The following is a 14,094-nucleotide window of genomic DNA, read 5'->3' on the forward strand; positions in this document are numbered from 1 at the left end:
AAAAGGTTCACCATCGCTGCCTTAGAAAAAGAAAACTCTGTTCAACAAACTTATGGGGGTATAAGCTTTTGGAGCCAGATAGGCGGTTTGCCATCATGGTTAGAAGAGGGTCTGTGACATCATTAGACTCGGGAGAGCATACAGGAGGGAATGGGACAATTTGCTGCAGCCAATTCGCCGTGGGGAGATTTAACAATTCTATTTCATTATTTAAAAACAAATAAGCTATTTTGATTTTTGCCACTCGCGTTTCATTCTCTCCCTCCTTTTGCACCTTTTCTTTTAAAGATTCTATCCCACCGTTTCTTTGGATATTAGTGTCAATCTTGTCCCATACAGAGATGGCTGTGGTGAGATGGCAAGTGGAGTGTGGCGAATTGTCATAGACCCCCATATGGATGTGGTCTCAAAACCACCAGACTTGCTAATTGCCTTTTATTTCCTAGAGTAGCTTCACTCTCCGTCTGCAAAAACATGCGACGTAGAACCAAGGATAATGCTGCAGGAACCTTCTGCGATCAACAAAGCAATACATTTGCCTTCACAAAATGCCACACGTATTTCTCAACCTTGGCAGTTTTAAGATGTGCGGACTTCCATTCCCGGAATTCCGCATAGCTGGCTGGGGAATTCTGGGACTGGAAGTCCACACATCTTAAAGCTGCCAAGGTTGAGAAACACTATGCCAGACTGCCTCTTTTAAAGAGGAGCTTAGTTAAATCAGAAGGAGCACTCAATCGTGTGTCTTCCTTATTTGCGTATAAAGTGCAAGAAGCTTTTTTTTTTAAGTCAAAAAGCGATTGCTAAAAAGAGTAAAAAATCCTCCCCCTTTTTAAACTCCCCCCCCCCAGTAGTCTCAGTCCTGTGTTGGGAGGCGAAAAGAGAGTGAAAAGTGAAGAGGATGAAAAATATTTCCTTCCTGGTTGCTTTTGGTGTAACATTCAAGCAAACATATGCGCTTTAAATACGGACAAAGCAGATGGGGAACAATACCAGCCCCGGCCTCATCAATTCGAATAAAAGCCCCGTTCACCTTTCTGCAATTTAGAACACATGTGTGTGTGAGGTTTTTTCCCCCCATTTAATTCTTCATCTTTGAACTCCATGCTTGCTTCTTCATCCGCCATCTCGCTCACCTCAAAGGCTTGAGAGAGACGGAGAGCGAGAGAAAGCAGAAGTTGTCACTCTTTCAAAGCATATCCTGTTCTTGGAAAATTGTCCCATATTGTACACGAACTTAGGGAAAGGTTTGAAGAGCCCCAAATCTCAAATCCGGAGATGCAATTCTGGGAGCTGCTTCCCCAACTTTGCTTCTTCTGGGTTTTGACCACCGTTGCCACCCGCCCCCAGGAAACAGCTGGTTGTTCACACAACAGCCTTCTCCCTGTTGTGAGGCACGGACCATTTGGTACAATCAGAATTGGCTGGTGCCAATCTGACCTTGGCAATATTCGGCTGTTTTATGAATTTGTGGTCCAAGTCAAATGGCATACAGATTGTTCTTCCTTCCACATCTTCTGCAGGACTTGCAAAAAATGAAGACTCCAGGAGTGGAAACTCTGTACCGGTGGTCGGATCCTATCGTTTAACAACTGGTTGGGGGATCGCACGCTTCGCCCGAACCAGTCGAATCCCACCCCTGCTCTGTACCAAAGATCTATTGCATTGATCTCCAGGCTCTTACTGACCTTCTCCAGATGGTCACCAGGTAGCAATTCACAGCATGATCCATTCCCACAAATGCTTGTTTGGCATGTTCTCAGCAAGGCAATGATTTCCAAAGAAACGGGACTGATACATTTAGGAGTCTGTCTCCTTTTAACATGTCAAAGGTCGCTCACCCTATTCCGTCTGAGGGGTTTCCTTTGCACGTACCCACACTTTACCCTACTCGATATCTGCTTCCTTCTCATTGAAGGAAGGCTTACCCTGTGCAAATTTTCAGTAGTCCACATGCGTCCATCAGGGATCTTATTTTTTTTTTTTAAATTCTTTTCGGTCACTGATGGGACCAGTTTCTAAGGAGAATTCTCGGGCATTAGGAACGGCAGGCAATGCACCGAAAATCTGCCTCTTTCACCGCACTATAACTGCAGCCCGCACAGGCTACGTGGTACCAGGCATCGCAGCCATCGCACTGGACCCACTCCACTATCTCGTCTTGGGGAAGGCGGCACCGGGGAGCTGCACATGGCTGCGGGGAAGACAGAGTCTGGGAGAAAACTTGGCCAGCGCTTCCCAGAGGATTCTTCCGAGGCCGGCCACGTCGCTTCCTGGAAAGAACCAAAGCAGAGATAACACATTTGTAACACATCATAATCACACCCAGGCGCGTTCCTGAGATGGTGTCAGGCCTGCCCCAACTTAGATCCTTAGCAAAGAAAGACCCTCGATTCCATTTGGTTGAAGTGATAGGTTCTTTTATTAAAGACAAGTGGTTGCAGCGAAAGTAAGGCTAGATCTGAGTTTTCCTGTGCAAAAGGTTGCTATTTTCCCTTTTCCCTGGCCCTCCTCCCTTGACCAGTTCAACAGTGTCCAATAGCATCCCTATTGGATGTTTTGGGAAACGCTTTGAAGCTGGGCACTTCTCAAAGTAGTTTCACATTCCGTTCCCAGGCCAGGCATCCTTGGCGGTGGATTGGGCTGAAAGAGAGAGTGAGTGGCCCAAGGTCACCCAGCTGGCTTTTATGCCTATGGCAGGACTAGAACTCACAGCCTCCTGGTGATTGGCCCAAAGTCACCCAGCTGCCTTTCTGGCCTAAGGCAGGACTAAAAGTCAGTTTCCTGATTTCTAGGCTGGTGCCTTAACCACTACATCAAACTGGCTCTCAGACAGAAGTATTTTGTTAAGAGAAGTAAAAAAAGGTAAGAGTTTCCCTGTCTGGTTGTGTCCGATTGCAGGGCACTGTGTTCATCTCTGTTTCTTGGCCGCGAGAGCCAAGCATTGTCCGAATACATTTTCGGTGGTCATCTGACTAGCATGGCTGTACACCAAAGGCACACGGAACACTGTTACCCTCCCACTGAAGTGGTATCTATTTATCTACTTGCATTTGCATGCGTTCAAACTGTTAGATGGGCAGGAGCTGAGGCAGTGGTGAATTTTTTTTTACTATCGGTTCTGTGGATGTAGCTTGGTGGGCATGGCAGGGGAAGGATACTGCAAAAGCTCCATTCCTTCCTCACTCCTGGGGAAGGATACTGCAAAATACCCTTTCCCTCCCCACTCCTGGGGGAAGGATACTGCAAAATCCCCATTCCCTAATCACTTCTGGGGGAAGGATACTGCAAAATCTCCATTCCCTCCCCACTCATGGGGAAGGATACTGCAAAATCTCCATTCCCACCCCACTCCTGGGGGAAGGATACTGCAAAATCCCCATTCCCACCCCACTCCTGGGAAAGGATACTGCAAAATCTCCATTCCCTCCTCACTCCTGGGGGAAGGATACTGCAAAATCCCCATTCCACCCGAATCCTGGGAAAGAATACTGCAAAATCTCCATTCCCACCCCACTCCTGGGAAAGAATACGGCAAAATCCCCATTCCCACCCCACTCCTGGGAAAGAATACTGCAAAATCTCCATTCCCTCCCCACTCCTGGGGAAGGATACTGCAAAATCTCCATTCCCACCCCACTCCTGGGGGAAGAATACTGCAAAATCTCCATTCCCACCCCACTCCTGGGAAAGAATACTGCAAAATCTCCATTCCCATCCCACTCCTGGGGAAGGATACTGCAAAATCTCCATTCCCACCCCACTCCTGGGGGGAGGATACTGCAAAATCCCCTTTCCCTCCTCACTCTGGGGCCAGCTAGAGGTGGTATTTGCTGGTTCTCTGAACTACTCAAAATTTCCACTACCGGTTCTCCAGAAGCTGTCATAACCTGCTAAATTTCACCCCTGAGCTGAGGCAAGGAACGAAAGCTCACCCCTTTGCAGGAGAATGGTCCCGAATCCAGTCTGTCATCTTTCCAGCTGACAAGCTCAGGTTCTTTAACCGTGCTCCTTTAAGAAAAAAAACATTGCCTATAACATAGAACTTAAAGGGACTCACCCACTTGGCGTGATGTGAAGCTTTGGTTCTGCATCTTCCTTGATGTTGTTGCTCCCTTCTTGCATTCTTTGCTGGAGCCTCAAATTGCTACTCTGGCAACACCGGTAAGTCCCCAAGCGCTGCTCCTTATCTGGGGGTGGCTGTTCCTCTTCCAGGCGTGCGATTTCATCCTCTAGTTCAGGAAGCACCGTGTGAGCCGACTTACGGCGGTTACGGGATGGTTTCGGCTGGGCGGGAGGATCCGCTAATCGGCTCCCACTCAAAGAGAAAGTAAAAGGCTGGGGCTTCAGCTTGCTAAGGCTGCCGATGGAGCTGAGGATGAGGGTGGCTTTGGGGCGGCACGAGAGGGAGGTGGGCGAATGACGGGATAGAGGACGGATCCGATGGTTGTCGGAAGGCAACACCGGCCGGAAACCAGAGGAAGAAGCCCACGGGGCTTTGGGTTCGGTGATAGCTGCAAAGTCTTGCGGCCGGACACGGACTTTCTGGAAGAGGAAATAAAACTCGGAGTTGCCGTGTGGCGGTGGCAACACGCAACCCTCGGGCACTGGGCTGGGATGGCCGAAAGTCAGAAGGTCTCCATCGTTCAGATCTACCCGCTGGCCGTGGGACATGCGGAGAGCATTGATGTATGTGCCTGAAAGGATAATTACACGGGGAGGAAAAATGTTACATGTAGTCTAATCCTCAAGGTATGACTGGCCACTAAACAATTGGTTGAAGTCACAACAGACCCCCAAAATGTACTTATGACCCAGATGTGAAGTTCTGATGGGCAGTTCTCTCCCCCCTGTCCACCCCATCCCCCCCATGATCACATTTTGGGCACATGTATGGCCATTTGCAACATCCCACATTGGATGACATGACCCTGATTGATGATGGTTTTCTGTCAAAAACCAGCATTTATTTCCAGTTTCTGGCAAAAAAACCCACCCACTGCAGACAATGGATTCACTTAAGAATTATTGCCAAAAAAAAAAAAAAAGTAAAATCAGGCCAAGCCTGTGATGACCTGCTTAAGGACAGGTATGACTTACAAGCATAATTCTCAGCTCAAGTATGGTTGTTAAGTCAAGGACTATAATGAGCCACAGTGGCTAGAATGCAGTGCTGCAGGCCATGTCAGCTGACTGCTAGCTGCAGTTCAGCAGTTCAAATCTCACTAGGCTCAAGGTTGACTCAGCCTTCCATCCTTCCAAGATGGGCAAAATAAGGACCCGGATTGTTGGGAGCAAGAGGATGACTCTGTAAACTGCTTAGAGAGGGCTGGGAAGCACTGGGAAGCGGTATATAAGTCTAGGTGCTATTGCTACCTGTATAGGTAGTCCTCGACTTACAACAGTTCACTTAGTGACAATCTGAAGTTACAACGGCACTGAAAAAATCATTTATGACAATTTTTTGCATTTACGATCGTTGCAACATCCCCATGGTCACGTGACTTACATTCGAACGTTTGGCAATTGACTTTATGACAGTTGCAGTGTCCCAAGGTCACACAAACACCTTTTGCAACCTTCTGATCAGCAAAGTCTATGGGGAAGCCAGATTTACTTAACAAGCATGTTACTAACTGAGCAATTCCAGTGATTCACTTAACAACGGTGGCCAGAAAGGTTGGAAAATGGGACAAAACATCTATCTGACATAGCATAGAAATTTTGGGCTCAAAATTTTGGAAATTATGGTCATAAGTTGACCCCTGAAATAAGCACTTGGCCTTATTTTGGGGGGGGGACTTATTATTTTTGAGGTACAGGAGCGGCGAGTGTGGGCACCTCATGGCTACTGCTGTGTTGCAATTTTTGGGGAGGGGCTTATTTTGGGGGAGGACTTATTTTAGCGCATGCGCTCCAAAGCCCACATGGGCTTATTATCCGGGGAGCTCTTATTTTCAGGGAAACAGGGTACCTGTATTGTAGTGTGTTTCATATCAGGCCTTTTGGAATGTGTATTTCTCCTTCAGAAATGAACTTGAGTTTTAAAGTAGAAGGTTGACGCCCCTTATATAAATATCACCTGTACTGGTCTAAGCAATTATTCAACTTCTAAGTTGTGGGTTTTGTTTTGAAGTCCTGAAAATAAATGAATAAATAAAAGCAATTCTTAACCCTCAAAAATCCAGCCATGCTCAAATTCAACACATTTAGGAAGAAGTGTCTGAACTCTTTAATATAGTGGTTAAGGCACCGGACTTAGAAACCAAGAGATCCTGAGTTGGACCAATCACTCCCTCAGCCCAACCCACCTCACAGGGTTGTTGTTGTGGGAAAATAGGAGGCGCAAAGAGTATTATGTGTGCTGGCCACCTTGAGCTATTTATAAAAATAATGAAGGCGGGATGTAAATAAACAATTAGGCCAGGATTTAGCAGTGCAGTACAGGTAATCCTCCACTTATCACCACAATTGAACCCAAAATTTATGTTACTAAGCGAGAGATTTATTAAGTGAATGTAGCCCCATTTTATGACGGGGCCACAACAAGTGAATCACTACTATTGTTAAATTAGCAAACACAACTGTAAAGGGCTTCCCCATTGACTTTGCTTGTCAGAAGGTTACAAAAAGTGATCCCATGACCCCAGGACACCACAACCATCATAACTATGAGTCAGTTGCCGGGCGCCTGAATTTTGATCACGTGGCCATGGGGATGCTGCAACGGTCATAAGTGTGAAAAAGTCACACTTTTCAGTGCTGTTGTAACTTTGAACACTAAACATTCATTTGGTGAACTTTGAACACTTCACTAAATGAACAGTTGTCAGTCAAAGTCTATTTGTGTTCCCAAGAACTCACCATAACTGCTGCAGTCCACCAGGCCAACTCGCCACTCCCCCGCCATGCTGTCAGCATCCCGTTCTGCGTGTATCTCCGCATGGACCCGGGAGATCAAAGCCGGGTTCTGGTCAGACACCAGAATGACATCGCAAACTTCATCTCGGCGACCCAGACGATAAACGCAGCTGGGCTTGGCAGGTCTGAAAGTGTAGAGATCCCGGTTTGGCAAATCCCCAGAAGAGGCCGGGCCCATCCGGAGCAGCTGGAAGCAGGGCAGAGCTTCAGAAAGCATGGCTGGAGCTCCTTCAATCCAAAGACAGGTCAGGTGACAAGCAGGTGGGGCAGGGGTTCAATCACTCCACCTGCAAGCCGTCAAGTTGACTTCCAGCTGTGGCAGCTGCAAACTTTTTTTTAATGGGAAAGCCGAAATAGCAGGTGCAAGAGAATAGGGTCAATTGCAAACTGAGATGGCTGCCGAAATTTGGCCAGATGCCCCAAATCACAGGCTGTCGTGCAATGACAGGTTCATCTCTACCTGAAGATGGGTGGGTCCTTCCATCAGCTTCCTTGATTAACCCCAATTGATTTAACTACAAAGAAAAAAAAATAAGGCTCCTTCAGTCATGCAACCGGTTTCATCTCCCCATGACACGCGTTGCAAAGACGGCTTCAGACGTTTTAAGGGCAATTATTTCCTCAAGAGCAATTTCGAGTCAGACTGACTCCTGACCCGCATTGCGGGTGCAAACACCCGTGTCTGCCACTCGCCATGGGAATTCTTGCATGAAGTCTTTTTTTCCTCCTCCTTCCCTTCTGCAGGAAGGTTCCAGGCTTCCACTGCAGGGACAACTCGCGATCCTTTAAAACTACCCTGCAGGTCCCGTGGAAGTTCGTGGAAAATCAGCCCCGCTGGGTCTTTTCGAGCATCCCCGGGGGAGGATGCAGATCTTGATGGACCGGATCGAAACCGACTCGGCTTTTCTCAGCAGGCTGAGGATCCTTGGAATTAATTCGAATTTATGCACAAAAAAAGTTGCAGATTTCTTGTCCGTCGGTCTCTCCGGTTTTTGCCCGGCAGCGAAGTCGACCGCCCTTCCTTTGCAAGCTTTCTGGAACATCCACGCCCAGGCAACGCGGTTCGGTTCTAGAACCCGGGCGATGTCGTAGCAACGAGCGATCTTGGGCAGAGGGGGGGGGCGGGAGGGTTCTCGAATCGCCGTTTCCTTGGCGACGCCTCGAATCGCCCGAAAGGAAGGAGCTTCTGGAGTCTCCCGTCCGCTTCGCTTCTGGCCTCCTTGTCAAAGCCGCTCCCCGGGCTCCGAGCGGCGCGCGCTGCATTCAGATTGGTCCGGCTGGAGCTAGGGGAAGGAGGAGCGGCCGCGGCCTCCGACGCCGATTGGCCGATCGATGAGAAAGCCTTGCTGTCCCGTTGGCTGGAAAGGCTGGAGGGCGGGTCGGCGAGCATAAAGCGCGCGCGAGGCCCGACGCAGGCCTGGGGCGGAGGAAGGCCCTGAGTGGTTGGGATCGTCAGGGTGGGCCTTCGGCATCGTTGGCGCGTTCGGCCAGCGGAAGGCGATTGGATGGCGGGAGGGGCAAAGAGGGGAGGGAGGGGGGGAGGAGCGATAACTATTGGCGGGATGAGTCAATTTGGCCCCGCCTTCCGAGCTTCGCTTTCTAGCTAGAAAGTTGACAAGTAACAGGAACCCTCGACTTACTTCGTTTAGTGACTGTTCAAAGTTAGAACGGCGCTGAAAAAAGTGACCCAAAGGTGTTTTTTTTTTAAGAGGCAACTGGACTGTCTGGTTTTTCTTTGAAGACATTTTGCTTCAAAGAAGTTTAAAGAAGCTTCTTCTTGGAGTCTTAAAAGAAAAAAACCAAGAAAGTCCAGTTGCCTCTTGAAAAAAAAAGCACCTTTGGGTCCCAAGTCACTTTTTTCACAGCCGTTCTAACTTTGAACTGTTGCTGAATGCACTGTTGTAAGTCGAGGACTGCCTGTCTTCAGTTTTGACAAGGATGCTTGGCAGTTTTGTAAAGATTATGAGTCCTCCATTTTAGGATTTTTAGGATTTTATTGGGAATTTATATGCCGCCCTTTTCCCTGAGGGGACTCAGGGCGGCTCACAACAGTGAAGGGAAGGGAGTGCAAGACGAGACTTAAAAAGAAAAGAATCGTGATTAAAAGAAAATTAACCATAAAATCACAACATTCACTCAACATTCGGGCGGGGTGAGAGTAATCCTATCCCCAGGCCTGACGGGATAGCCAGTTCTTAAGGGCTGTGCGGAAGGCCTGGACTGTGGTGAGGGTACGGATCTCCACGGGGAGGTTGTTCCATAATGTCGGAGCTGCAACTGAGAAGGCTCTCCTCCGCGTAGTCGCCAGTCGGCACTGACTGGCGGATGGAATTCGGAGGAGGCCTACTCTGTGCGATCTGATGGGACGCAGGGAGGTAATTGGCAGGAGGCGGTCTCTCAAATAGTCAGATCCACTACCATGGAGCGCTTTGTAGGTGGTAAGTAAGACCTTGAAGTGCACCCGACGATCAACAGGTAGCCAGCGCAGCTCACGGAGGATTGGTGTTATATGGGCGAACCGTGGTGCGCCCATGATCACTCGCGCGGCCGCGTTCTGGACTAGCTGAAGTCGCCGGATGCTCTTCAAGGGCAGCCCCATGTAGAGCACATTGCAGTATTCCAGCCTAGAGATCACAAGGGCTCGAGTGACTGTTGTGAGAGCCTCCCGGTTCAGGTAGGGCCGCAACTGGCGCACCAGGCGAACCTGGGCAAATGCCCCCCTGGTCACAGCCGACAAGTGGTGGTCAAAACTCAGCTGTGAATCCAGGAGGACTCCCAAGTTGCGGACCCTATCTGAGGGGAATAAATTTTGCCCCCCCAGCCTGATTGATGGAACGTTAGCCAAATTTTTGGGAGGAAAACACAACAGCCACTCGGTCTTTTCCGGGTTGAGTACCAGTTTGTTAGCTCTCATCCAGTCTTTAACAGCCTCAAGGCCCCGGTTCATCACGTCCACCGCTTCATTGAGTTGGCACGGGGCGGACAGATACAACTGCGTATCGTCCGCATATTGATGGTACTTAATCCCGTGCCTCCGAATGATCTCGCCCAGCGGTTTCATGTATATGTTGAATAGCAGGGGGGACAGAACCGAGCCCTGCGGCACCCCATAGGTTAGGGGCCTCAGGGACGATCTCTCCCTCCCCACCAACACCGACTGCGACCTGTCCGAGAGGTAGGAGGAGAACCACTGTAAGACAGTGCCGCCCACCCCCACCTCCCGCAGTCGTCGCAGAAGGATACCATGGTCGATGGTATCGAAAGCCGCTGAGAGGTCGAGGAGAACCAGGATGGACGCGTAGCCTCCATCTCTGGCTCTCCAGAGATCATCGGTCAATGCGACCAAAGCGGTTTCAGTGCTGTAACCGGGCCTGAAGCCAGACTGGAAGGGGTCAAGATAGTTAGCTTCCTCCAAGGTACGCTGAAGCTGTAAGGCCACCACCTTCTCAACAACCTTCCCCAGAAAGGGGAGGTTGGAGACTGGACGATAGTTGTTGAGAACTGCTGGATCCAAAGACGGTTTCTTCAGGAGGGGCCTCACCACCGCCGCCTTAAGCGCGGTGGGGAGGTGTCCCTCCCGAAGAGAGGCGGTAACAACCGCCTGGATCCAGCCTCGTGTCACCTCTCTGCTGTTGGCAGTCAGCCAAGAGGGACACGGGTCCAGTATGCAGGTGGAGGAACTCACAGCTCGCATAACCTTGTCCACATCCCCAGAGGCAACATCCTGAAACTCAACCCAGAGATGGTCTACCAAGTTATTCCCCTGTGTCCCGGCTGGATCTGCGGGGGTGGAGTCCAGTTCCGATTGAAACCGAGCAATTTTGTCCGCCAAGAACTGACTGTATTCCTCAGCCTTACCCTGCAGGGGGTTCCCCGTCTCCCTCCTATTTAGGAGGGAGCGGGTTATCCTGAACAGGGCGGCTGGGCGAGACTCGGCGGACGCTACCAAGGAGGCAATGTGTAATCTTTTGGCGGTTCTCAGTGCCCAAATATACTCCTTGGTGCAAGCTGTCAACAGTGCTCGGTTCGATACGGACCTGTCCGACCTCCACCGGTGCTCTAGGCGTCTCCTCCGGCGCTTTATCTCGCGGAGCTCCTCGGTGAACCAAGGGGGCCTCCGCGAGCCGCTGACCCGGAGGGGCCGTAGTGGCGCAATTCGGTCTAGAGACTCTGATGCCGCCGAGTGCCAGGCCGCAGCAATAGTCTCCGCCGAACTGTGGGCGAGAGCATCTGGAATGACCCCAAGCTCCGTCTGGAACCTAACAGGGTCCATCAGTCGCCTGGGGCGGAACCACCTGGTCGGTTCCTCCTCCCTACGGTGGGGGTTTGGCCTCCGGAAGTCTAGCCTCAGTAGGTAGTGGTCTGACCACGACAGGGGAATGATCTCATTTCCCCTCAGACCAAGATCATAACTCCACTGCTCCGAGAGGAATACGAGGTCGAGTGTATGTCCTGCCAAGTGGGTAGGGCCTCGAATTACCTGGGTCAGGCCCATGGCTGTCATGGAGGCCATGAACTCCTGCGCTCCATCAGAGTGTTCACCGAGCGAAGGCAAATTGAAGTCCCCCAGAACCATTAGTCTAGGGAACTCAATTGCTAGCTCGGCTATTGACTCGAGGAGCGCAGGGAGGGCCGCTGCAACGCAGTTGGGAGGCAGGTACGTTAGCAGCAAACCCGCTTGACCCTTGAGGTCCAACTTCACTAGCAGGGACTCACACCCGACAAGCTCCGGAGCAGGGATCCTACGAGGAGCTAAAGACTCCCGGACTACAATAGCCACACCGCCACCCCTTCCCTGGGCTCTCGGCTGATGAAGCACCTGAAACCCGTCTGGGCACAGCTCTACGAGGGGGACTCCTCCCTCCGTGCCCAGGCATGTTTCAGTAATACATGCCAGGTCTGCCCCCTCGTCTACAATCAAGTCCCGGACGAGGGGAGCCTTATGGATAACAGACCTGGCATTTAGCGACAGCAGCCTGAGACCAGGGTCCTGATCGCTCACGCCATCTGATCTTGGAGTGGGACTCATAGGGCCGGAAGGAGGGATCTCTGCAATATAGCGAACCCTCCTTCCCCTATAATGGCCAGCCCTAAAGTCCCCGCCATATCTGCCTCTCCCTGTTATGACCGCAATGCTCCGACTCTCTCCCGTGGGCATAATTCCCCCAACCACCCCAATGGCCCCCGCTTGCCCCGCCAGGTCCTCCGAATCAGGCATACTCAGACACTCACACAGGCAGTTCCCACAATATAATTAAAACACAAAAAGAATACAGCAATAATAGTACTAAAAGTGGGTCTTTCATACTAACTCATTCAGTCCCACGCACTCAACATACCCATTTAAAATTGCGCAACACAGAATTTAAAATTATGAGTTCCAGAAGAGCCAGCCTCCCTTCCTCCAGTTCCAGAGAAATCCGAAGCCAAAGTCCAAGATCCGTATTCTATAAATAGTTGTAGATGGAGGGGGGGCAAAGCACAGGCCCCAGATATCAGCCAGCACCAATTTTGCAGTCTCACACCCTCCAAATCCAGATAAAGCGCAGAATAGTAAACAATAACGGTCCATAGGAGATAAAACGGTAATATGCAGGGGGGTATCTGCTCTTCCCCCTCTCCTGAAGTCCTGGAACGGCCAGAGTCTAAATGTCCAAAGTTCACAAGTGACTGGAACCAATTAGAAGGGGGAAAGGGGGGGTGCCAGCTTAGTGTCCAGTTTTTAAAACGCCAAGTTCTTGTCTCTAGAACTGCCATCCTCTATCACTTCTTTCCCCAAACCAAATGCACCATATGTATATATACCATAAGATGTCAAAATGTTAAACAAATGGTCGTTACTCCCATTAGGTATTCCAAAGTAACAGTGGTAGCAAGTGGTAGAAAGGGGGAGTTGTTCCAGGCCAATGCCGGTGGTCAGAGGCCAGGCAGTAAGTTCGTATTAAATAAGGACGAATAGGCAGGCAAGCGTGGCTCCGCAATAACAGGGGCAGACAGGGAAAGAAGTTGTCCAGGCCGCAGGAGGGATAGAAAGGAGAGGCTCCGCGGTGAGAGAGGTAGGCACTAAATTACAGGATAGAGGAGGGGCGGGCACTCAGGCGAGCTATGATGGTGGTGGCTAATTGCCACTTAATTCGCTCGCCCAAGCCACAATAGTTTCCTCCTCTTTACCGTGATGGTAATGGTGATGATAAAGATGATTATAGCCAATTTCAAAACCCCCAAGCTCACCGTTCCATAAGAGAAAATGCCTTTTTTTTCTGGTAATAGATGAAAATCCAGGAATGTCCGTAAAAACCCCTCAGCACTTCCCTCGACCCTCAGAGCTCAGCGTCTCCCACAGTTCCACAGCTCCGTAGCTCACTTCCTCCAGCACTTCTTCCAGAGCTCAACAGCTGTTTGATGACTTCTCTGACTAGCAGCCTGGGGTGGTGTAATTCTCCATTACTGCTGCCAGCCCCCGCGCCCAGGTCATGGTTGTCCCAAAGATGCTTTTTTTCCCCAAGAGGAAACTGGATTTTCTTGGTTTTTCTTTGAAGACATTTTGTTTCTCATCCAAGAAGCTTCTTCAGCTCTGACTGGATGGTGGGGAATGGAAGGATTTATATTCCTTGCAGACATTTGCATCCTTTATGAGGGTCTTTGATGAACTTGGAAGTTTATCTCTGTCCTCAGGGTCACATGAGTAGTGCAAATGTTTCTTGTAGTCTGCAATTTTCCCCCTGTAAATCCATTCCTACTTGCGCACCATTCAAAGGATGTGTTGGGAGTATACTCCTAGTGTTATATATATATGTGTGTGTATATATATGTATGTATATGTGTATGTATATATGTATATATGTATATATATGTATTTTGTGTTATATTTGTGCTGATAAATAAAGGGAGACTAGTATAGATCTATTTCAAGTTATTTAGCTCTCATCAGCTAGCCATACCCTTACTGAGAGCTAAATAGCTTGAAATAGATCTATACTATTCTCCCTTTATTTATTTATCAGCACAAATATAACACAAAATGTGTAACAAAGGCAACAGTAAAAATATTGGGTTTCTGTCGTGATGGACTCTTGTGACGAGCCGATTGACAGATAATGGAAGCTGTTAGCTTCCTCCCATAATTGGGGCTTACCAGGGGTTGTGACACTAAATATGTATGTATGTATGTAT

General features: G+C 49.6%; 1 protein-coding gene across 1 annotated transcript; it reads right to left on the bottom strand.

Moving 5' to 3' along the window:
* Positions 1–2,038: 2,038 nt before the first annotated feature.
* On the bottom strand, positions 2,039–7,251 carry TCF19 (transcription factor 19). Its single transcript, XM_014062784.2, has 3 exons — positions 6,865–7,251; positions 4,061–4,697; positions 2,039–2,273 (listed from the first exon to the last, which is right to left on the bottom strand). The coding sequence occupies exons 1-3, from the start codon at positions 7,136–7,138 to the stop codon at positions 2,039–2,041; spliced, it is 1,146 nt and encodes a 381-aa protein (XP_013918259.2). The 5' UTR covers positions 7,139–7,251.
* Positions 7,252–14,094: the final 6,843 nt, after the last annotated feature.

Source organism: Thamnophis sirtalis, unplaced genomic scaffold (genome assembly GCF_051295495.1).
Source record: "Thamnophis sirtalis isolate CommonGarterSnake01/CBP01778 unplaced genomic scaffold, rThaSir2_p1.2 scaffold_3, whole genome shotgun sequence".
In the NCBI taxonomy this organism is placed as follows: domain Eukaryota; kingdom Metazoa; phylum Chordata; class Lepidosauria; order Squamata; family Natricidae; genus Thamnophis; species Thamnophis sirtalis.

Excerpts from the sequence above, each read along its gene's own strand:
- TCF19 (XM_014062784.2), bottom strand. The coding sequence starts at position 7,138 with ATGCTTTCTGAAGCTCTGCCCTGCTTCCAGCTGCTCCGGATGGGCCCG. Across the intron at positions 4,698-6,864 it reads GGTGGACTGCAGCAGTTATG|GCACATACATCAATGCTCTC; the intron begins GTGAGTTCTTGG and ends TTATCCTTTCAG. Across the intron at positions 2,274-4,060 it reads CTTCACATCACGCCAAGTGG|GAAGCGACGTGGCCGGCCTC; the intron begins GTGAGTCCCTTT and ends GGTTCTTTCCAG.